This window comes from Varanus komodoensis, unplaced genomic scaffold (assembly GCF_004798865.1).
Source record: "Varanus komodoensis strain SLA01 unplaced genomic scaffold, ASM479886v1 scaffold103, whole genome shotgun sequence".
Taxonomy (NCBI): Eukaryota; Metazoa; Chordata; class Lepidosauria; order Squamata; family Varanidae; genus Varanus; species Varanus komodoensis.
Window position 1 is genome coordinate 157,356 of NW_025335283.1, and position 23,909 is coordinate 181,264.

Here is a 23,909-nt window from a genome sequence, read left to right on the forward strand (position 1 = left end):
CTGCCAAGATCCAGTTTATCCTAGTACGGAGATGATTGGCACTTCAGCTATTGGGCCACATAGGAATGTAATGAATGCAGTAAATAAACTAAAATTGCTTGTCTTCTGGTTGTTGTCCCTGGAGACCTAGGAAGAAATTTGTATCTTGGCACAGCCAAAGCTGAAAGCAAAGAACCCAACAATCCTTTCAAAGTAGCATGTTTTGGTCTAATTAATGGGAGAAAAATGTATCTGACCAGTTGACTTACACTAACACAGGATAGCAAAATACAGGGATAATGGCTTTAATAATATAATTCTTGGCATTCATGCAGCACTTTCTGAATTTCCTTTCTTGCCTCTGAGTGGAAAGATCTTGTTGAGAAAAGGAGCACGCAGTGTCAGGGGGTGTCTAAGCGGAGGCATCCCAGAACAATCGCACACTGTCTGCCCGGGCAAGCCCTGCCCAGTGACCACAGACACAGGCACTGTGAACAAAAACGGCCATGTTTCCCCCTCTGCCCTTGCAGACAATATTAGCTTTATGGCCCTGCATGCTGGGCTTGAATTTTACAAGCAGACTGGCGGTGGTAAGTGGTGTGTGCATGTGTGTGGGGAGGGGGCAGGGCAACAAGGACCCTTGGAAGTGCAACGTTCCCCCTCCCCGCCCCGGCTGCACATCAGTGCCCACTGCGCATGTGTGTGCACACACCTCTCACCGTGGGAACTGCCCCTGTGTGGCTGCGCCAAAACCCCAGGCCCCTCCCCCAAGTCCTTCCCCTGGGCGCTGCTTAGGGGAGGTGGCTGGGGAAGGGCCTTCTTGGTGGTGGGACCCTGCCATTGGAGCGGGCTCTCCAGGATGGTTGCCTACCGCCAACCCGTTTGTTTTCCCGGCACCAAGCCGGGGCCTTTTTATTTGCCCAACCTTTTATACTTTAAAAGAATCCCATCCTTTAGTTTATCCCATTACTTGCTTTCATTTGGTCTTAATGCAGTAACTTATTTTACTTGAGGTGACTTTGTACATTTTTTAATCCCCAGATTTGTAATATTCTCTTGTAAAAGAGGTGTGTTGAATTTTAGTTGAACTATTTAGGACATTAAAGTATAAACTGTGGGATGGGATATAAATAGCTAAGCCCGTCTACAGAGCTCGCCAGCCATCATCAACACCCTGCCCAAGTTTTCCCGATCGGAGTAGATTGTGCCCATGCGGTTCTCTGGGAAAATAACGAGGGGGCTCCAGGTGCGTCTTTGTGGTGGGGAATGCCTGGGGTCGGGCCTGGTTGCCTGCTGGGCCGCTCAGAGTCAAGCCAGCCCCTGGCTGCGGTCCCCCACCCCCGTTTGAGATTCTGCAAACCAGATGTGCATTTTTCCTCCATCGGAGGGGGGGAGGTCCTGCCGGACTCGGGCTTGGGGGGGGGGGGGGGGGGGGGGCTGCGCAGGCACTTCCTCCTGTTCGGAATGAGGCTGCATGGACAGCGGCATTCCAGCAGGCTTAGGAATGGAAAGGCGAGGGAAGAGCGTGCCGCCCCCTCCCCGGAGTGGGGCTGCAGGCTGAAGTCGGTTCCTGTCGTCATGTTGGTGGGTGCCAAGGAAAGATGTCTGAGTCACTCGGACACTCATGTGCTCACCCTCGCTCCCTCTCCCAAATTCCGTTGCTTCTGACACCAGCAGAGGGGGGACTGGACCCATCGCCTGCTTCCTGTCTGCTGATGAGACGCCCCCCCTCCCAGTGATATTCCGGGGCAGCACTCGCTTGCTCGCTCGCTCGCTCGCTCGCTCGCTCCTTTCCACGTCCGGCTTCTTGTGGCCTCCAGAGAGAGGAATTCCAAACTTGGGATCTGCGGTAACAGCTCGGAGGGACCGGAAATTGGGAGGCAAATGCCGCTTCTGGATGGAGCTTTCCTGCTGCCCACGGTTTTTGTCTTGGGCCACGTTCTCGGGGTTGCTGGCATCTTTTACTGGACCAGGACCAGGAGGCAGGAAGGTACTGCTCTTTCGTGTTCCAAAGCCTCGCTTGAAGCGTGTTCTCTTCCTCCAGACTGTGCTCACAGCAAAAGTTGGGGCCGGCTGGGAGGAAGCCAGGAGCCCCTCGAGGTGCATGTGGGGATGGAACAGGCTGCACTCGGGGGACCCCGCGTTGCAGCACAGCTGTTGCTGGCAAGGGTTGCGCTCGGAGCCCGCAGGGTGGAAAGGACCCGGCACTTCCCGGCTGCGGCGCGTGCTTCCACTCACGGCAGGCGTTGGAGGGGGTCCGGGCTGTCACCCAGGGGATTCCCTTACCAGCAGTTACATGTTTGTTGGGGGCTACATACCCCTTTCCACAACATCTATCTTTTAAAACAAAACATCTGACAAAAAACGAGACCACCCTGAAATGGATGTGGAAGTAGGGTCATCTGCAGCTATTAACTGGGATCGCTAAATGGAGCCTCCATGCTCCAAGGCAGTCTGGCACTAAATAGCATCTTCTGAGGGCGTCTCTCTGGGAGGCCTGTTGCCTTCATCCCTTGGTTCTGATCTTCCTAGAGGCATCTAGCCCTCCTCCGGGAACCCTCTGCGAAAGATATTAGGAGGCAGAGCACATGGAGGAGGGCCTTCTCTTCGGTGGCGCCCCATCTATGGAATGCGCTTCTCAGAGAGGTCAGCCTGGCGCCGTCGTCATATGTTTTTCAGCACCAGTTTAAGACATTTTTATTTCACCAATATTTTAATAAGCTTTAATATTGTATTTTTTAATATTATATTTTTAACTGCAGCCAGAGTGGGTCGATTTGTTTATGTTGATTTTTATGTTGACATTTTATAATTTATTTATATTGATATTTGTATTTTATTTTTGTAAGTCATCCTGAGGTTTTTGCAATAGGACAGCATATAAATATCACAAATCAATCAATCTATCTATCTGTCTATCTATCTGTCTATCTATCAATCACATCTGATCTTCCTGGAGGCATCCATTAGCTGTGTCCTAGACAGTTTGATTTAAATCACAATCTAAATCGCTACTCAGTAAGACTAGATTTGCACGCGTGCCTGCCTTACCCATAGATAGAGGAACGTCATCAAAGTAGTCCCAAACTGGGTCTCATTTAGGGCAGGAGGCCATTATAGGGTTTCTCCTCCAGGTAAAGAACAGAATGATAAACCTCAGGCTGCACACAAGAAGATCCGAAGATCAGTGGAGCATTCGCTCAACAGGTTCGCTCTCATTCTTCCTGCCTGCCCCTCCCTCCTTGCACTTAGCTTCTTGCGCAGATCTATTCCACCCCCAGCGGTCGTCTTCTATTCATTGCATTTCCCGAAACTCAGCCCTCAAGAGGTGAGGGGTGGATTCTGTGTACAAAAATTTGCAAAGGAACAACAGGATGAAGGTCTTTTTCCTCAACTCTGCATGTATTTTTTGTAACATTTTTGCTGTGAAAAAGAGGCACATGATCTCTGCAGACACAAATTCAGAGTTTTGAGCACTGTCAAACCAAGCAGCTGGGATAGTATCTTCTACACAGGAAGACAGCTTTGTCCCACGCTTCTGGCACCCGGAGGCCAACTTGTCCTGGACAAGGGGGTGCAATTTAGCTTCCATCGGTCACAGTGTAAAAAGGATTTTCCTCCCCACCGCCAAGGTTCCTTTCTTCAGCAGGACTCGGGTTCGCCAAGGATCGTGCCGCAGGTGTCTTAACTGGGCTCTTCGGCCATGCCTGGGGAGGGGCTGCATGTGCTCCTCGGTCAACTTGGCTTCACTGCTCGCACCGGCCCTCCCAACCTGTTCCAGTGATGTCAGGCCAGTGATGTCTACAGACACAAATTCACAGTTTTGAGATTTGTAAAAACAAACATCTGTGACAACATCTTCTAGAATGAAAAATTCCACCATAATCTTTAAATATCTCTGGAAGAGCATGGCCCTGTGAATGGATTAATGGAAACCATTTACCAAAAAAATGCATGAATATACAGGCCCATGCCACATAATTAAAAACTAATCCATATTTCATGATGGATAACCTTTGGACTATAATGTATTTTAAACAGAAAACTATATATATTTTTTCCTCAAAAAGCATTTCATTAAAACATGCAATTTAAATCAAAACATCCAATTTAAATTAAATCTGATTTTTCATTTTTATTTTTTAAAAACATTGATTTTTATCCACCTTGGTCCTGGACCAGGTAGACCATGGGTCCTCAAGCTACGGCCCATGGGACGGATCCGGCCGTCATGGCCTTCCATCTGGCCCGCACCACTGTTCCCTGCGCGCGTGCACTTGCTGCGCAGGCGTGGAGGTGGTGGCTTGCTCCCTCGGAGATGGTCTCCAAGTGAGCAGGCCGCCGCTGCCGGCCTCCCGTATGCACGCGCTCGCCCTGCCTTGCAGCGCAGGTGGGGAGGTGGTGGCTTGCTTTCTTGGAGATGGTTTTGGACTCGCTGGGAGCTCTCCGAGCGAGCGAGCCAGCCACCGCCGCGCGTGCCCGGTGCCGCCTCGCACATGCCCAACGGCACCTCACTCCCAGGCACCCCACCTCACCAGCCCACAACGGTCACCACACCTTTCAAGTGGCCCACTACTCACAAAGTTGGAGGACCCTTGAGGTAGAGCAAGCGCTTTAGGGCCCTTCGTAGCACTCAGGGTCTGACAGGTGCACCTTCTGTCTTCAGGCAGTCGGACTTTTGCATTGGCGGGCCTCTCAACCGATTGTTGAAACTGCGTGTATCCCTCCATGCATTTCAGCCATGTGTGCTATATATAGACCTTCTTTAGGGACCAGTATTTCAGCAGATATGCAGGATGCATTTTGGAGACATGTTCCCCAGAGATCTTTGTAGGCAATTTTAGAAATACTGAACCCTGAAGATGGTCCACATCTATTACCCAGAACTGAAACACATTAGGCTTCCTCAAGGAATAAAGCTGGACACACATTTTCCACATCTGGAGGCTTTGTCTCGTCATATGAGGTCCAGGTGGCTCTCTCCATTCGTATGTGTCCAGTGCCTTTTTGCTGCTGCTTCTCTCATTTTCCTTACAGCAGAAAATCCATTGGGAAGAAAAAGATGGAATAGTTACATGAGGCCTTCGGATTGGTAGTGCCAGGAACCTTCCATCTCAAAGCATTCTGCTGTGGCAATTAGGAAGAAAAATCAGTCGCTGAGCAACTTTGCTTTTAAGTTTTGTGGTGTCCTCTGAGTAGATGTTTGCTAGACAATAAAAGAATCACAGTGGATTCAATAAGAGAACTTCCACATTAAGATTAAAAGGCAGAAGCACCCCTAATGCTACTAAGCAAAGGCCTTGTGCAGCCATTCTAGCTTTCCTTCCTTAACTGATTTTTGGAGTAAGGAAAAGATGCAAGGCAGGGTAGGGAGTCCTCCTCTCTGAGGAGAGCTAATTCTTCAAATTCAGCTTTTACTGATTTTAATTTAACTTAGTGCACTACGTGGAGTCAGAATTTGTCTCTGACTTTACTAATTTTAAAACTGTTACAGTTCTCTTCACGTTTTATTCTCAGCCTACAAAGGAACCAGTGTGTTCTGCCCAAGGTTGGAGACAAGTCCAAGCAAGAGCTGGATTTGGGGGAAATCTGTCATTCCATTCCTAGTTCTCTTCCCAGTACTCCTGGGTCACAGATGCACAAAACTGGACAGGGCTTGGCCCAACACTCCGACACTCCATCTTCTGACTCTTGTTGATGTAGAGTTTATGACTTCAGCATTGAGCTTAAGCCTCAGTGGGGAAATTAAACACATGAACTGCATGGCTTAAGCCACAGTGGGGTGCAAATGCAGACGAGTGCATGTCGGGCAGGCTTGAACGTGCAAATCATGGTGGTGGCACCGAGCAGAGGAGACCAGGGATTGCCTTGATGCCAGCCCTGCTGGTTCTTCTGCCCACCAACTCTTGGGTGTGAAATCAGCGTTTGAGAATTTTGCAGGGCAGAGATCACTTCTGCTCTCCTCCTGCTCTGCACATCGTTCCTGTAACCCTCTGAGTTTTGGGGATTATGGGCATCCAGACTGGCTTTTACCATCTTAAGCCATTCACACATGTTGCAAGGGAACAGGGTGCCACAGATAGAACTTTCACGCCGTCTCCAAATGCTCCAAATTCCTTTCCGGTGGAATTAATCCCCACCTCCATCTGCATGGCCGGCCTGATTCAGGGATGGTGGGTATGCCTGCAGATGAGAAATTAAAATCCTGCCTCTTTTGAAGAACTTACAGGAAGGTTCAGACATTGTCCTCGCTGTCTTCCACTCCTACCTGTCTTGCGTTTTCCCAGTGCCTCGTCCATCTTTTCTCTTACAGTAGAAAAGCCATGAAGGAGGATTCTGTCTAACCACCCAAAGTCTCTGAAGTGTTAGGAATTGAAGCCTCTTGTCTGGAAGCACCTTTGTGTGTCTGTACGCCTTTAACTTCCTAGTTTCCAGGGTCGGACAGTGAGTTGTTAGTGGCCCAAGGCGATCCACAGGGAGGGAGGGCGCTGCAATGCTGCGGAAACCCTTTCTGACCTAGCGAGGCATTCTTCTTGGGGGGGGAGGGGGGCATGTGAATCTTGGCTGTGCGAACAAAGCCTCTGTCAGTCCACGTGCATGCACAGAAGGCGGCTCAAGTGGAGTGCACTTCCACCCCGCAGTAGACGTTGCTGATTAAAGTACCTCTGGAGAGAATTACGTAATTCCAGATGATGCAATCCTAGGGTAAGAGCATGCAGTTATTTATATTTACATTTATGTATATGTTTGGGTACGTGGGGAGGAGCCATGGTTCTGCAGTAGAGCGCCGACCGGACACTTGGAAGGTCGCAGGTCCTGCCCCGGACCTCTGGGTGGTGTCTGGCGGATTCCGGCCTGCAGCCTGGGGAGTCGCTGCCACTCGGTCCCCACTGGCCTCCCCACACAAGTGCTTTGTGTGGCAGCTCCAGCAACCTGCTGCCAGCCATCTGGTGGGTAGGCTGGTGTAGCCCGTCCTGAGTCAGACGGCCCAGGCTTCTTTCTCAGAATAAGGCAGCGCTTTCTGTGGTGTCAAGCTTTCTTCTGCCAAGCGTATGTTTTCCACTGGCTCCCTTACTCTAGAAACCCTTGGAAGCCTGGAACCCAGTGGGACCAGAGCCCCAAAACACCGCTCCTGGTGGCCCTCCCTCCCTCCCTCCCTCCCTCCCATGGATTGCCTGGCTGCCGGCTGGTCCAAAGAGGGCTTGGGGGATACTTCAAAGGGTGTTGCTGGGTATCTTCGTCACCTCCGTTTTGAGTGGTTGAGCACTCTTTTATGATTTTGCTGCCCGGAGTTTGGCGGAGTTTCCTGCTGCCCGAATCATCCCGCTCTCTTTGCTCTTGCTTTCTGCTGCTGGGCCAGCCCAGGTCACCGACAATAGCAGCTTTGCTGCTGCCTCTCACGCCAGACGGTTGATTGGTTATCTCTGGCCGGGTGAGGGGAAAGCGGGCAAGGGAGGGATAACAGAAAGCTCTTTGGAGTGGCTTCTGTGGCTGCCGGGAGCGGAGGAGGTGGCTGTAACAGGTTGCTTATTGGAAGGACTCCGGAGAAAGATTTACCAGTTGGAGATAAGCTGGTGGGGCCTTAAGGTTGCTGGTGAGAAGGCAGGAGAGACTTATATTAGCTGATTGGACAGTGGCGGTGCGCACGGGGTGTGGGGAGAGCTAATCTCGTTAGAATGCAAGGATAAGCAGGACTCTCCAGGCGGAGAAAAGAGCATCCGCCAGAATTCTCCCCCTCCTACTCTAAAGATTTTCAAGGAGAACTCTTGGACCTATTCCTGGGTGGTAGTGAAGAAAACCAGAAGCTGATTTTTCCGGCCAGTCCCAGTCACTGCTAGGGTGTCTCTGCAGTGTGAAAGCCGCGTGTTCGGCCTGCCGTGGGGACGGTGCTCTTCCCGGCAGAAAGGGAATGAGGAGGAGACATTTTAGGAGGAGGAAACGAAAAGGATGAGAAGAGCAATAGAACAGCTTCTGCCATCTCTGCCGTGGGCACCCAAGGATCTCATCCTGCCCAGAACAGCTCCTTCCAGTTTCTTTGCAGATTTGCACTCCAGAAGACGGGGGTTTGTCTTTGATTGGACACGTTGTGAAGATGCTGCAGGCCCTGCATGAACGCAACAGGGAAAGAATGCCCCATTGTTCTTCCTTGGTGTTGTTTCTGTTTGACATGTACTTGACACCACTGCTGGAAAACTAGGCTCGAGAGTGGCACCGGCAGCCCCACGCCACCGCTCAGTTTTTTGGAGAGGAGTTGGGTGGACTTCCTAATTGCCACATGCAGCTTACTGGGTGAAAATAGCAGCTTGGGCTTGAGTGGAACTTTGGAAAAAGCTGGAAACTGGAAAAGGTGCTTTCTGTAGCCGATCCCTGAATAGCAGTCAGCCGTTCCACAGTGCCTCGGACTCGTGCTGGGGTTGCTCCTCTCCGAAGCGCAGGCGCTCTTCCTCTCTTCTTCTTCAGGCAGTGCAGCTCAGCCTCCCTGGCTTGTTTCAATACCGCTGCACATATTTGTAAGGCCGCTTCTTCTTTCCTGAGTGCAAAGGGATAGCTGGGGATAGCGGCTGCCTGCAGCGGCTGAGATGCCGCACTCTGAATCGAGGCCGGATGTTACTGGCCAGTCTCCTTGGCGCAACTGAGTCACCAGCATGGAGTGCCTGCATTCTGATATTCTTGCACACTGCCGCCCCGCTTGTCCAGGAGCACGATACCTTCTCCTTTGCCCTGGATCAGAGGCTTCCGGTTGCTTCCGGTCTACAAAAGTCTTTGGAGCCTTTTTGTAAAGGGGATCTTCCTCTTGAAACCTTCTAGGAGGGTGTTCTGGTTTGCGGAGGCTTTCCGAAGGGATGTTCTAAAAGGAAATGCATGCGCATGTGCTCTCGCTTTGGATTGAAAGGCAGGAAGTGGTGGGAGGGGCCACGGCAGAGGGGCTGCCCGCAAGTGCACGGGGCTGAAGGACCAAGTTGCAGGTAGCATCTCTCTGGAGGCAGAAGGATGGAAGAGAGCGGTTGAGCACCGAGGACTTGCTGCTGCTGGCACCGGGATCCAAGGGGACAATGTGGCGCCTTTACAGAGGGGAGAGAGAGTTGAATGCCCACCTGGTGTGCCAGATGTGCTGTGTCGGTTAGTATAGCCTGGCCCACTTCTCCTTTTAACTCCTTCTTCAGTTGGGCGGACTGGGGAGGGAGGAGGGGAGAGGATATCGGCCTGATCTGAACCATGGTTCCTTGGAAGAAAGGAACACGAAACTGAACTTCCTTATAGGTGTGGCTTATTTGACTTGCAGGCTGGTTCTTTATTTTCACCCTCTTCTGACTTGTGGCTGGGATGTGCGTTGGCTCACCCCTATGCAGGCTGCAGCCTTGGACGCTGCCCGAGAGGCAGTGTGGGCCTTGAGGTGTGGAAGAGGGCAAGGCTCTGGGAGAGCATCTGTGTTGGATGCAGGTCTCTGGTGAGTGTGGCTGAGCCGGTGCTGCTTTCCGGCCGAGTGTGCCCAGCACTGCCGGAGGGAGAGCCCCGTGGCGTAGCTGGTCCCCCGTGGCTCCTTTATGGATATTCCACGCTAAGGCAAAAGGCGGAGGAAGGAGTAGAGCAACGCGGAAGCACGGTGGACGGCGTGTTCTAGACCAGGGTTCTTCAATTAGCACCTTCCAGAGGTGTCAGATGGCAGTTCCCATCACTCCCAGCCAGCATTTGGCTGGGGGTGATGGGAGTTGTAGTCCAACATGTCCAGAGTGTGCCATGTCGAAGAACTCTGGTCAGTAAGTGGTCCATGTCATGATATACCTATCTTGAAGCTCCACTGGTCCGGGGCAGGGAAAGCTCTGCCAAGAGGTGAGGCAGCTGTCATGGGCAATAGATGCTGGACCCCGTCAAGCAGGCAGAGTGGGAGTGGCTAGGGCTGAAGTGACCCATGCAGCGCCTGTTCAAATAACAGGAAGTTGCAGAGTCCGCTTCATTTCTGCTTGGCATGTTCAGAGAAACTGCCTGAGGGGTGTGTCCTGAGTCAGTGCATTGGCAAGCAGATTCCGTGGCCAAAGCGCCTTGAGCTGAGCTTGGAACGCTGCTCCTGCTCCACCCCAAGGCAGCCACCCTTCCCACAGCACGGGGACTTGGGCAGAAGCATTGCCCTTTGCGTATTTAACTTCTGGAAGGTCAACTCGCTCCTTAATGGCCAGTTGGCATCCCAAAGCAAAACGCCCTCTCTCCAGCGTCTGCTGTGGGTGATGGGATGGGCAGACTTTCCCTGTTTGCAGAAGCATTTAGGTATCCAGCACTGCAAATGGCTAGGAGTATATTCTGTACTCAAAGAATAGCAGAGTTGGGTCCAGCCCCCTGCTCAGGGCAGGTCTCCGGGAAAAAGCATGAGAAGTTTTAAGGAGAATGGGTCAAGCACCTTTCTTGAAATACTGAGGCAAGTGGGAAAAGTCCTGGGGGTGGGGAGGATTGCTAAAATGCTGAGCCAAATGCTTAATGCTTAGCTTGCTTTGAAAGAGCAAGACGGTTGCCACTGATGGCGGTGCTAAGTGCTTCTCCAGCCAAGGCTGAAGGTTGTCAGCAGGATTCGGTACTGTGTTCTGTCACACAGTGTTGAGAAACCGTAAGTACGTCCTAAGGAACTCACCAGACAGAGCTTGTCAGCAGCTGAATCACATGTGACTACAGAATGCGGATTTCAGCCTAGATCAGAGTGCCCCATAATTAGGGAGTGATTGAAGGGCAGTGGAGGGCGTCTCCTAGACTTGGCTCTGCCTGTACTCACATGAGCTCCCACAGCTCAGAGACCAAGGGGGCAGAGCTCCCTGGGGGCAACTTGGGGGCAGAGCAGGACTGGCATCTCGTCCTTTTGCTTGAGAGTAGGAAGAACACCGTGCAGGCACCATGGTGCCGCCACCTGGCTGCAAAGACTCTGCTGAATCCAGCAAAATCCCGGAGATATTTGGCTTCCACCCTTTAGCGCCATGGAGCTTCTTGTTCCCTTTCTCATGCTGAAACCGCACAGAGGCTTATTCCGTGCTATCCTTTGCCTTAGGATTAAGTGGCAGCACACTTGCTTTCTGAGAATGAAGAGGAGGCATCTGGTTCCCTGTGCCGTGCTGGACCCCATTTCTCCCAGTGGGCGTGCCGTCCCCGGTAGAAGGCGCAGATGCTGTCCAAGATGTGGCACGGCACGGCATGACTCCTGCTCTTGCCCCCTTGGCCACAGGCTCTGGAAAGCACCCGGGGGGGGGGGGGGAATTTCATGACTCGGAATGGCAGATTGGAGTGCTTTGAAAGCCTGGAGTTTCCATTTAGTTTGTTGAAAGAGGAGTGGGCACAGGTGTGCAAAGTACCTTCAACAGGTGCCTGCAACAGGTGTGTGCATTGAGGGGGGAGTGGAGACAATGAAGAGAGAGAAGCTGAAGTGGGTGGGACACATTCATAGGTGGCTGGGGCACATCCTGCCCTCCTCTCCCCACTGGTGGGATTGAAACCATAAGCCAAATGTCCGTCCTCTGCTGCAGTTCCTCAGGTGAAGGCACCGACAAGAAGGAAGAACCCATGGCATAATGCGAAGGATGACTTGTGTCCGGGAGCAGCCCGTGTTTTGTTGGGGTGGGGGGGATCTGTCTGCGGCACAGAATTGGTGGGCAGCTTATTCAGGTAAAACTCTGCTGGGATCAGAGCCCCTCATGTCCTTTCCGTTTGGCTAGCGCGCGCGCGCACACACACACAGACACACACGTGCGCAGGGGGGAGAGAGAAACATCAAACTCTTCAGGTGCCCCCAAAGGCTTAAAGTGAATGTTGAATCCCCAAAATCCAATGAACCCAAATACAGTGAAAGAATAGCCTGCACTGGTTTAGGGCTGCTTCCTGCCAAAGGCTGGTGCAGTGGTTTTAGGTACCTTATAACACCTGTCCATGTAGGAGAGATTTCAAAAGGTGCATTTGCGCATGGAAGGATGTCTCCAGGGAAGGCTGCTGGCTCACTCCATCCACTGCTCCTTTAAAGCTCAGCATGAAAGCTGGAATAGATAAGGAGCCCATTGGCTTAGGAGCCACCAGCTTCCCCAGCGTCTTTCCCTGTGAGTGCTGGACTGGGGACCCCGGGGATCTGGGCTCTAGGGCCCCCTTGGCTGTGAAGCTCACTGACTGACTTTGGGCCAGTCGTTCTCCCTCAGCTTAGCCTACCTCACAGGGTTGTTGTGAGGATCGAATGGAGAGGAGGGAAGCCCTGTGAGCTTGGGCTCCGAACAAGAGGGAAAAGTGGGATACAAATGCAGTGTCCTAATGGTAAGTGTAGGGCTGCACCTCAGGCCTAAATAGCCTTGTGATGGTTCAACTGCAAATGGTAGCAGGAAAGTTCAAGAAGGCCCCCTTTGTTTTGGAAATGCTAACCCAGGTCTTCCTTTGTGTGTTCTTTTACCAGATGAACGGGATCGTGTCCAGAAGAAGACGTTCACCAAATGGGTGAATAAGCACCTAATGAAAGTAAGCACCATTCCCTTTTACTTTTAGCTTGCTAGGGCTGTGCTCTCTCTCTCTGTTTTGTTTTGCCCAATGGTATAATATTCCTGCTTTGAAGGCTGCGTGGCTTCTGGGATGTATACATTCTTATGTTGGGGACCAGCATGTTTACGATTGTGGCATGCACTACTTTTGAATAAAGTTACCCTTCCTGCTGCAGAAAAAGGCTTCCAAGCGGAACAGAACTGCTTGTGGGGCTGTGTTTGAGTTTCTGGTGTCAGGGGACGGGGTTGTCCCCAATCCTCCACTGCCTGTGCATGGGATCTTGAGGTCTTTCCAGTCCCCCACATGCACTCTCACTTGGCTGGACTGTTGTGGTGCCTGGAACCATCAGAGAAGACCTCAAGGCGCCTGAACAGTTTCTTCCTTTGCTTTGATCCACAGGTGCGCAAGCACATCAATGACCTCTACGAGGACCTGCGAGATGGTCACAACCTGATATCCCTCTTGGAGGTCCTTTCAGGTGTCAAACTGGTGAGTTTTCAAGAGCCTCCCTCAGGAATTGAATCCATTTTCTTGCTGCTCTTCATCCAAAGTCCTGTCCAGGAAGATAGTCTTCGTTTCATTGCACACATAAGTTTATCTTGTCACACCAGCGTGTTTTTGTAGCAACTGTGTTCATGCTTTTCTTTAAGTCAAAGAAGCGAGTGGGGAAGGATCATGATAGCTGCATGTCAAAAGATTTGATTTGGTGGGTCACTGGTTGCCCACCCCCACTTTAAGTGGAATTCCAACCATCTTGTCAGCTGCCCAGATAACTCCAGGAACTGGAAATGTTGGTCCCACATGTGTCCTGCATGAGCATGCCTGGCTGAGGCTTGGGAGTCCCCCAGAGACGCTGCCCTGTATGCTCCGGGATCAAAGCTGCGGGGAGGTCCTGACTTGGGAGGGTTGAACAGTGCCAGGCACACTGCGGGGAGCCAGCCGGCGCAGCAGGGAAGCCCAGTGGGCAGCGGGCTGTTCTTGTGCCCCAGAGGCGTAGAGAAACGTCCAGAGCATGCTGGCTCAGTGGCCCAAGCAGGAAGGAGCCCCTGCTCCCCTGCGCTCATGCCGTGGAGCTGTAGCTCTCAGTGAGAGGGCTGCCTCTGTCCTTCCCTGCACCCGCTCTGGTGTCCACCCAGGCCTCACGCCCAGCTCTGACGACGGCATGAAACCCTGCAGGCCTGCAGAGGAGGCATCGCGCCACGTTACCCGAGAGGGCCCAGCACACAACGCCTTCTTTCCCAGTCGGTAGGCGGTGCGTGCCTCGTCTGTGCTTTTAGGTCGTGGGCTGCTTGCCCGGCACCACGGAGCCATCCGTCCCCATTTGCACGTGGCCTCACAGGTTCTGCCTGCAGCCTGTTACCTCGCACTCTCTCCCCCCACCCCACAATGCAGGGGAGATGAGCTCAACAGTAGCCAGCCCTTGGGAATTTGAGCATACATTAGGGTTAGAAGCACCCTCTTGTGGCAAGTGTTTCTGTGGAACGCATGGCCAGGCGGCTTTGGCAGCCGTGGCTTGGCTTTGCTCGTCAGTTTTGACCGGCCTGTAGAAATGAGGGCCTACCAAAGCTGCACATTAATTGCCGAAGGGAGGGAAAGGGTCACCCCACTGGGTAGGTCTCAATCTGCACCTCTCATTTGCTGCTTGGCTTGCCCAGCCAAGATCGCCAGACAAAGACGGTCATACTTTGGGCATGGCGTGGGAGCTGCCTCCCTTGAAAAGTCCATCGTGCTGGGAGCGATCGGTGGAAAAAGGAGAGGGGGCCGCCCCAGCACCCGTTGGCTGGGCACCATAAAGGACATGGCGGTCTTGACGGGGGCAGTGTGAGGCAGAGAGCGCGGAGAGCAGGAATTCATGGGGTGGCCAAGGGGTGGGCTTGGCCGGCCGGCCGGCTGGCCGGCGATGATGATGATGCCCATTCGTGGCGAGAGAACCAGCCCTGCTGCGGTCGGACAGCCGCTCGGTGTGAGGCAGCATCCCGGGAGCACCATGCCCCACTTCCTGGAGGAGACTTCAGCCCACTTTCTAGGCAGCAAGAATTCCACTTAAAAGTCAGCTAATGCTGCATAAGAGGCATGTCAGATCGAACCGTTTGTCCGTTAAGCCCAGCCCCGTGGAGTCCGACGAGCGGCTTCTCGCCAAATCTTGGGCAGAGAGTTCTGCTTTGTTCTTCATCTGCCTTCTGAAGTTGGGCGCTGCCAGGGGCCGCGCCTGGACCTTCTGTGGGCAAAGCACATGTTCAGCCTCTGAGCCGTGGGCTAAAATGTGTGGTCTCAATGCTGTTTCATGGACTGTTTAGTTCTCGGGACCCAAGAGTTTCATTACTTTTAGGTCTCTCTCAGGATTCTGTCTTGTGAGGCAAGACTCTGTCTTGGTGTTGGGTCCATTCCAGCGCCACGGCCACCCTGGGAATCTTTGCGGGGGAAAATCCAGGGTGGCCGCCACTGCCCCGGTTGTTTTAATGGAAGTGGAAGGGCAAAGAACAACGTTTGTGCGCGTCCTCCCACAACCCAGCGCCTCCCATGCATCTTGTGCGTGCTGCATTTTCCTTTCTTTTTGGGTGCGTGCCATTTTTTCCCATTTGGTGTTGTCTGTCTGTCTGTCTTGGTTGCTAGCAAAAGGAATTCTCAGGGCAGAAGAGCTTTCGGCTGGTGAGGCGACCATCCTGGTGTCGCTCGAGCAGCGAGGAATGCGAGGAGGCGGCAGAGGATGGTGACGCAGTAGGTTGATGCCCACATTGAAACAATGGAACCAGCGGGCACTGGGACACGCTAGGATAATCCAGGCAAACCTGAGTTTTCAGCAGGAGCTAGCTGGGATCACTTTTGAGGAGCAGATGATTATCTTGAGCATTAGAAGCATAGAAACAGAGTGAGTCAGAAGGGGTTCCCTGGGCCATCTAGTCCAGCCGGCTCCACTCATGACATGCCTACCACTGACTTCAGCTGCAATCCTATGCCCACTTACATGGGAGTAAGCTCTATAGAATTTACTTCTAAGCATATTTATATATTTTATTTATTTAAAATTTTTGTATCCTGCCCTTTACAGTGTCCCAGGGCAGTGATAACATAGATAAATAAGACAGCATCACAATGATATATAAAATCAACATTAAAACAATACTAACTTTTAAAATGCTGGGAAAATGGAACTGGGTCTCTTCAGCCTGGAGAAGAGGGGACTCTGAGGGGATCTGTTGGTGACATACAGGTACGTGAGGGGATGTCACACGGAGGTGGGTAGAGGCCTGTTCTCCTCTGCAGAGGAAGGCAGGAAGCGCTCCAACGGAGCAAAGCTCAGGGAACCAAGGTTCAATTTGAATGCCAGGAAGCACTTCCTGACAGTCAGGACCCCTGGGGTGTGGAATGGGCTTCCACGGGACGTGGCTGAGGCCCCATCGGTGAGGGAGTTCAAGGATAGGCTGGACATGCACATGGTGGGCATGTCATGAGTGGAGCTGGCTGGTGCCGGAGGTCTGACTAGATGGCCCGGGAGGTCCCTTCTGTCTCGTTCTGTTTCTATGTTTATAAAATAAAAAGGTTTTAGCCTGGCACCGAAATGAAAAAAGTGTCAGTGCCAGGTACACCTCTCTGGGGAGCCCATTCCATAGGTGGAGCGCCAGCACAGAGAGGGCCCTTCTCTGCACAGCCTCTCTTCGGATCTCCTGCAAAGAGGGCTCCCGGAGAAAGACATCCGCTCCAGATCTTAGGCAGGCACATATGGAAAGAGGTGCTTCTTCAAATATCCAGCTCCTAAGCCATTTAGGGCTTTTTATGTCATCACTAGCACCTTACATTGGGCCTGGACTTCTGTTGGCAGCCAGTGTAACTGATAGAGGACCGGCATTATATGTTCATACCTGCCGGTCCTTGTTAGCAACCTGGCTGCTCTATTCTGAACCAGTTTAAGTGTCTGGACTGTTTTCAAGGGCAGCCCCACATAGGGCGCATTACAAGCATGAGGTTACCAGAGCATGGGTCACTGTTGCAAGGCCCTGCTCATCCAAGTAAAGGTGTAGTTGATGGATCAGCTGAAGCTGAAGGAAAGTGCTCCTCACCATAGAAGCCACCTGGAACTCCAAGGATAACTCTGGGTCAAGAAACACTCCCGGCCTACGCACCCTGTCCCTTGCAGGCGGGGGGGGGGGGGGATGCAACCCCTTCCAGAACAGGGCAAGGATCATTTACGTGGAGAGTTGATCCACCCACCAATAGGACCGCCACCTTGTCTGGATTAAATCTCAGTTTCATGGCCCTCATCCAGCCCATCACTCCAGCTAGACACTGGTTAAGGACAGCAACTGCCTCACCTGGATTAGATGTAAAAGGGAGGTAGAGCTGGCTGTCTTCAGCATATTGATGACTCCTCAGCCCAAAACCCTAGATGACCTCTCCCAGTGGTTTCATTTAGGCTGCCGTGAGCTAGGCGTCCCCTTCCAAGCGAGGCAGTCACTTCAGCCATTCTTGGAAGTCTTTATACAGGACAGAACAGGTCTCTACCCACCTCCATGTTTCACCCCCTCACATACCTATATGTTGCCAACAGGTCCCCTCTGAGTCTCCTCCTCTCAAGGCTGAAAAGACCCAGTTCCCTCAGCCTCGCCTCATATGGCTTACCCTGCAAACCAGCCACCAGCCTTGTGGCCCTTTGCTGCACCGATTCCAACTCACTATGTCCCTCTTGCCCAAAACTGAGCACAATACTCCAGTTGCGGGCGCACCAGAGTCGTATAGAGTGGTAGCAATACCTCTCTCGATCTAGAAGCCACGCTTCTGGCTCTGCAACCGAGGGTGGCGTTCGCCCTCTTGACCACCGCATCACACGGCTGGCTCATGTTTAGCCTACAGGCGACCAGCACCCCGAGGTCCCTTTCACAGGTGCAATTTCAAAACATACTTGACTTTTTCATTTTTTCCCCTCTTTTTGTTAGCCAGCATTTTAGGGCGCATGATAGTTTAGCACACAACCACAATACATGCAATCTACCGTACAGATTTTTCATTTGACAAAGGGCAGATTTCCCTCTTTTTTCCTTCTCTCAGTGGTGTGGGATGGATTCCTCTGGGATAGTGACTATTCACTGGATTATCAGTGTGTGTTTTCCGGTGCTTGTGACTGGAAGTGTGAGTAAACTAACCCACACAGTGTGAGTGCATGGGGACCTGCCTTACCGACCGCAGATGCGCCGCACTTCTCCCACACGTGTAACCTTGGGGTGTTGGTTGTGCATGAGCAGCCGCTTGCGTTGCATGTCTCTTTTTCACCACCTCACGTGTAGAAAATTACCTTGTCTGATGAATATGAAAGTGTCTGAAGTCAAATAAAACAGTCCTGGTTCTCTGTAGGAAGGCAGCTCACCCTTCCCGGAAGGTGCCTTGCACCTGCATCCTCATTGCCACAAGACTAAAGCAAAACCCGCCTCCGCAGGTGGTCAGCTCTCCTGTTTTCAAGCCGGGTTATCCTCGTAACTTGCTTCTGCGCAGGAGTGGTCCTCGCCATGTGCGTCCTGGTCCCCAGATCTCTGCTTGACCTTGGTCGACATGGTGGGGCGTGTCGGGGTGGACCCTGCTCTTCTCTAGCCGGGCAGAGTGTCTTCAAAGGGGAGCATCTTCCTTATTCTGTGAATGGGTGTTCAGGCGGGATTCTGATGCGTCCAGATTGCTGAGGGCCTTTTGTGGTTAGCTTAATGCGGAACTAAAACGGTCGCTCTAGCTGAAGTTGCCGTGTTGCCCGTGGTCTGCTCCATCTGAGGTTAGACGCCTTGCGTTGTTCGCTAGTTGTCTGTCATTTCATGTGTAACTTTTCCTTTTGTCTTCTTCTCTGCCTCACTTGGCTTTTAAGATTGCTCGCTCCTCCACTGCTGCAGGAGCCTCACAGTGCAGGAAATGCCCTTGCAGGGTTGCTTGAAGCGTACCTGCATGGTTGGGGTTCAGCAGCACAAACGATCCACATTTGGTGGCCGTGTGTTTAGAAAGCACAATAGCAGCCGAGATCCCAGCATCCTCTGCAGTATTACAAGGAGTTCTGGGGACTTTCCTCTTGGATCACACAATGCAGTGGCTAAATTTTGGAGGGCTAGCCCTGAGAAGAAAAGACTGAGGGGAGATAGGATAGCACTTCTCAAATACCAGGACCAACCATCCCAGAATACCAGGACATGGAATGGTGCGCTCAGGTTACAGGAAGCCAGATTCCGGCTAGACATCAGGAGGAACTTCCTGACTGTCGGAGCAGTGCAGTAATGAGACCCATGACCTGGGGAGGTGGTGAGCGCCCTCCATCATGGATGCTTCAACTTGGAGTCCTGCGCTGAGCAGGGGTTGGACTCAGTGGCACGATAGGCCCCTTCCAGCCCTGCTGTGATCCTGGCCCATAAAGCTACGGGGCCTTTCCCCCATTCAGTGCACAGAAAACAGCACAGGCCCCTCTTTCTGCAGCCTCTCTGCTCGCCACCCAGCTGCTCCATCCTGCTTTTTCATTCTTCTGTCCTGCTGCAAAGGCTGTTTAGTTTGCTTTAGGCAGGAGTGGGGAACCATTGGCTGTGCTGCCAGGGCTAATGCGACTTGTAGGCCAAGACCTCTGAAGGGTCGCCAGTTGCCCACTCCTGTCTGATGGGTTCCTTGATATGGGAGATGGCGATCCATCAGTGGCTAGCCTGTCTCTCTAACTGCTGGTGGATGGAAGCTGCAGGAGCAGGAACGCCTGGGTCAGGGATGAAGTGCTGGGGTGCTTCCAGACAAGGCCCTTGCTGTGCTGCTGCCCTGGTTCATTCGTAGACTTCCGTGGGATATGGGCATGAGAGGCCCAGGCAGTGGCGCCGGCAGTTTGGAAGTGTCCTGTGCTTTCCCACTGCTTCTCACATTCCTTTTCTTCTTTGGAAAAATCCATCTAGGAGGAAAAGATGGAGTAGGTACACAGTGCTTTGCCCCTTCTGGACAAAGGGGTCCTGTCTTGCCAGTCGAAAGCTCTTGTCCACCTCCTTTGCCTTTCCTTGGCAGATTTTCTGTGGTAAGGAAAAAAAGACGGAAAGAGTGGGAAAGCGCAGGCGGGTTCAGAGTCAGAGGTGGCAGCAGGGCCTCTGTAAAATGCCACAAATGAGGTAGCCTGATAGCTCCATGCATCGGCACCTGGAAGCGCCTTGTGGGGTGGGGTGCAGGAAGCGAGCTGAAAGTTCCTTGCCCAGAGATGGCGCTTGCCCTGTTAGGGTGCAGCCTGCAGGCCTGCGTGTTTTCCCAAACTGGGCAATCTGAGGTAGGAGGCAATTTTCGTCAGGAGATGTTGGGAATGGAAGGGGTCAGGCAGATTCAGACTCGCCAGAGGGGAAGGAGCCCTGGGAACTGGCATCATCAGACATTGTCGACATGCGAGAAGCGGGGGAGCTCATCTCAGGGCCGCCCTCCTGGGTGTTCAGGGGATCCTGAAAATAGTCCGAATCTACAGCTGCAGGGAGGGTGTGTGGGAGAATTGCTCCAGGATCCAGCCAAGCCCGGTGTGACTCCTGGCCCCATGATGCGGCACCGGGAAAGACGGGCCAGCCAGCTAGAGGGGTGGCGCTCAGAGAAGCAACTGGCTGCCTCCAGAGGGGCCCTTCCAGAGTGAGGAGCCTGGGGGAACTCAGAAAGAGGGTTCTCAGAAGTCATGGTGAGATTGGCTTCCACAAACTGCTCTGTGCATGGTCAGAGACATCTTCTGTGCAGACTGTGCTTGCTGGGTGTACCTTAGAGAACAAAGAGCTTTTGTAAAGGGAACGGCCTGTGACCTTGGATGTGCAACGGGGGAAGGCTGGCTCCCGACAAGGGAGCTGTGAGGGGAAAGCTTTTTAGGTCAGCAGCCCCACAGCCTCTTGCTCAGCCCCCTGGCCTGGCCTGGCCTGGCCTGGCCTGGCCTGGCCTGGATCGGCCCCTCTGGTGGCACAGAGGTGAGGCGGCTCCCTGCCGTTTCACCCTGCTTGGACCTCCAGCCGGGGAGCACACACGCCTGGGCCCCTTCATGGCAGAAGCCCCACACTGTCGTTCCCCGTGCCTCGGAGCCACAGGCCAGCTGCTGCGGGTGGTCCGGCTTGCCTCGGTGGGCAGCTCTGTCCAAAGCCGGATGTGGCCTAGTGTTGCACACCGGAGCAGGCCCTTCCCGCTCAGCAGACCGCAACCCCTTACCCAGTTCCTGGGCTGCCTTTACCTGTTCTTGACGTCTGGGGAGCTGGGTGTGGAGGGGGTGTTTTCGGGGCCCTAATGGGCAACGGGGAGGCCGCTGTTCTCTGTGGACCCCCCGCCTGGTTGGCTTCTGCCTCTTGCCTCTGGCCCCTGCCTTTCCTGTTGGACAGCCTGGAGCTCTGCCCGGGGCTGGGTTCAGCGGTCAGCAGCCTGGAGCACTGCCCTTGTTAGCATGCTGGAAGGAACTGGGGCGGGGGCTTTCTGCTTGAAGCGGAGACTGTTTAGGGGGCTTCACTTTGTTTGTTGACGATGTGCAGCCACACGTGGCAGAACGCAAGGGGGCGGCTTGACCCTTGAAGGGGTCCAGATCTTACACAGACGCGTGCGCACGTACACACACACACACACACACACACACACACACACACGTCAGCTCATGTTTTCTTGGCGTAATGGAGGAGAAGCCCAGCCAAAGAGGAGTTGATGCATGAGGGGACTGATGGGCTGCCTTGTGTTTTCTAGCCACGGGAGAAGGGCCGGATGCGGTTCCACCGACTACAGAATGTGCAGATCGCCCTCGACTTCCTGAAACAGCGACGGGTAAGAATGCTGAGGGGCTTCGGTCATCCCTTCCCCGCCCTGTGCAGGGAGTTTTCTCAGCTGGCTGCATTTCGTACGGCCATTTTGATCCCTCTGGTGGCCATTGAGTGGCTGCTGCCTGTTCCTTACCTGGATGGAGTGCTTGGTTAAGCCCTGAAAACTCACTTTTGGAAACTGGGGGCCCCTGGGCAAAGCATCCTTCCCTTGGAGGGAGTGGGTAGGGAGGGCACCCAGAGAGATCCTCTGTGGAAAGGGAGAGGGGTGGCAGCTGCCCAGAATGCAGGCTTTGCTGGCTTGGACCAGCACCTGCCCCATTGCTCCAGAGCAGGGTGGGCAACCTCTGGTATGGCCCATGATACCCCCGCTGTGCCGCCAAAATTTGCACTCCCAAGCCCAGCTTCAAAAAATGAGGGAAAAAAGCTGAATTTGCCCTTGAATGCTGGTGGCGCAGCAGGAGGGGGGTGAGGCTGGGGGTGAGAGCAGCTCCCGGACTCCCCGAAGCCTCCCATCCCGCTCTGGAGCCAGCCTGGGGCCCGGCTCTTCCTACTCACCACTCGCCCTTGGGCAGCCCTTCACCAGCGCACCCACATAGTACCTGTGAGCCGACTTCAGGTGGGTCTGCTTAGGGTCGGGAGGCAGAACCCCTCCCAGGCCGAGCTCTGCATTCTCCTTGGGGGTTTCTGCTGGATGCTGTGCTCCCGGGTGGGCAGCGCCAAAGTTGAAAGGGGCGGGCAGCAGGCCAGCATATTTCAGCCTGGCGCTCTTGCTGCAAGCAGCCAGACCTCATGAGAGGCACCAAGGAGGTGCAAAAGTCGAGAATGCCCCGAGCACTGGTGGCCCGGGCACAGGGGCTGCGGTCTGGCTTTCTGGGGACCTCCAGAAGGCCCGATTGGGCCTTTACTGCTGCTTCCCTGGGGCAGGGATGTCTTTTTAGCTCGTTCGACCCAGCACCCGCCTTTGAGAATTAAGGCGAGGACAAGGTGAAGATTATTGCCCACGACTCCCCGGAGCTCGCTGGCTCAGACGCAGGCTGGTGCCCGGCCCGGCCCGGGACGTACTGGCAATAGAATGATACCCCTCACGGCGTGGTTGCAACTGGCTCTCGCTGGGAGGCACGCGGGAGCGTGTTCCTCTGCCAGAGGCGCTCCAGGAAGCCCTCCTGCCTCCGGCCAGGGAAGTGGTTCTCTCAGGCACGCTGAGGCTTGTTGTGTGCAGAGTGGCCATGGACACCCTCATCCTGGAGTGGAGCCTCAGAGCAGCGCTCTCCATCTACATGCTGCCCCTAGAATTTTGGGGGCCTGGCCAGCTGCTTAAAGCTGCCCCACAAGCACAAAAGTTTGTTTATTTATTTATGAAATTTGTATGCCGTCCAATTACCAGCGTCTCTGGACGGCTAACAGCATAAATAAATTGACGACCCACTCTGGCTGCAAATACAATATTAAAATTCAATATTAAAAGTTGTTAAAATATTGTTTAAACAAAAAGGTCTTAGCCTGGCCCTGAAAAACATATAATGACAGCGCCAGGCGGACCTCTCTGGGGAGCGCATTCCACAGTCGGGGCGCCTCCTCCGGGTGCTCTGCCTCCGAATGTCTTTCGCAGTTCTCAGTGACCGTCAGCCTTACTGCTGAGGTCATGGCTTTGGCACCGCAGCTGTGAATTCCCGCTTTGCCTCTTCTTCCGCTTGCACTTCTGAATCGGAATCCGAGTCCACAGCCTTGGAGGGGTGGCCCAGTGCCTGCAGCAGCATTCAGTGTGCAGAGGGGAGGCAGTTCCCTTGGGGTCTTCCTGTTCTGGAAGGACCCCCTCCAGGTGTAGCAGTAGGAAAGCTCCCCACTAGGCTTCTGTGGTGCCCTCCCCTCACAGAATCCACAATGGGCCCGACAGAGGGGTCTCCACACGCATTTGCAAAATAAAGATGTCCGAGGCAGCGTGCCAGTGTGGGGCGGGAATGTCTGACAAATGACTGGGGTAAACTCTTTGTGGTGTGCTGCCTCTCTCAGGAGTGGCTAAAGGGGGTACCTTCAGGCCCCACACCTGCAGGAACGAACAGGGACTCTGCTGCACATCCCAGGCCAAATGCTGGCAAGAACAGTACTGCCACTGCACAGCCGCTCCTGCCTCCGCGGGAAGGGCGTCCAACACTCCAAGCAGAGCTGCGGCCGGCCTGCAGACAGGTGGGCAGGCGCGCTGGAGAGCAGCATCCCAGGGATGCCGGCTGTGTGTTCAAAGCAACGTGAATGCACGTCTTGCACACTCCGTTCAAAGGGAGCAGGAGAAGGAGCAAAGCAGCCAGTAACATGTATATGCCCAGTCACCCCCTGAGATTGGCGGGAGAGGCCCTTCTCCAGGAGCCCCCCGTGAGAGAAATTAGGAGGGTGGCTACTCGGAGGAGGGCTTTCTCAGTGGTGGCACCTAAGTTATGGAATGCGCTCCCCAGAGAGGTCCGCCTGGCACCGTCATTTGTTTTTTGGCGCCAGGCGAAGACCTTTTTATTTAAGCAACATTTTAAATGTTAATACCACTGAATTTTATCTGGCCAGGGCGGCTTATTTTATATTGTGTGTTTTAAATTATAATGATTATCTATATGTATATTTTAACTTATTGGTTTTATTTATTGTTGTAAGCCGCCCCGGCCAGATAAAATTCAGTGGTATTAACATTTAAAATGTTGCTTAAAT

General features: G+C 53.3%; 1 protein-coding gene across 17 annotated transcripts in view; it reads left to right on the forward strand.

Moving 5' to 3' along the window:
- The window catches only part of MACF1 (microtubule actin crosslinking factor 1), a 291,688-nt gene that overhangs the window by 72,646 nt on the left and 195,133 nt on the right, over positions 1 to 23,909 (forward strand). For 7 of the 17 annotated variants that reach the window (XM_044419419.1, XM_044419422.1, XM_044419425.1 and 4 more), the window contains exons 1-5: positions 1,759 to 1,969; positions 12,389 to 12,450; positions 12,871 to 12,960; positions 15,085 to 15,189; positions 21,145 to 21,222. In XM_044419419.1, coding sequence (XP_044275354.1) covers positions 1,864 to 1,969; positions 12,389 to 12,450; positions 12,871 to 12,960; positions 15,085 to 15,189; positions 21,145 to 21,222 — 441 coding nt within the window. In that variant the 5' untranslated portion in view covers positions 1,759 to 1,863. Of the gene's footprint in view, positions 1 to 1,753; positions 1,970 to 7,967; positions 9,100 to 12,388; positions 12,451 to 12,870; positions 12,961 to 15,084; positions 15,190 to 21,144; positions 21,223 to 23,909 lie in introns of those variants that run through there. The other 10 variants (XM_044419435.1, XM_044419436.1, XM_044419433.1 and 7 more) reach the window with 9 other exon arrangements.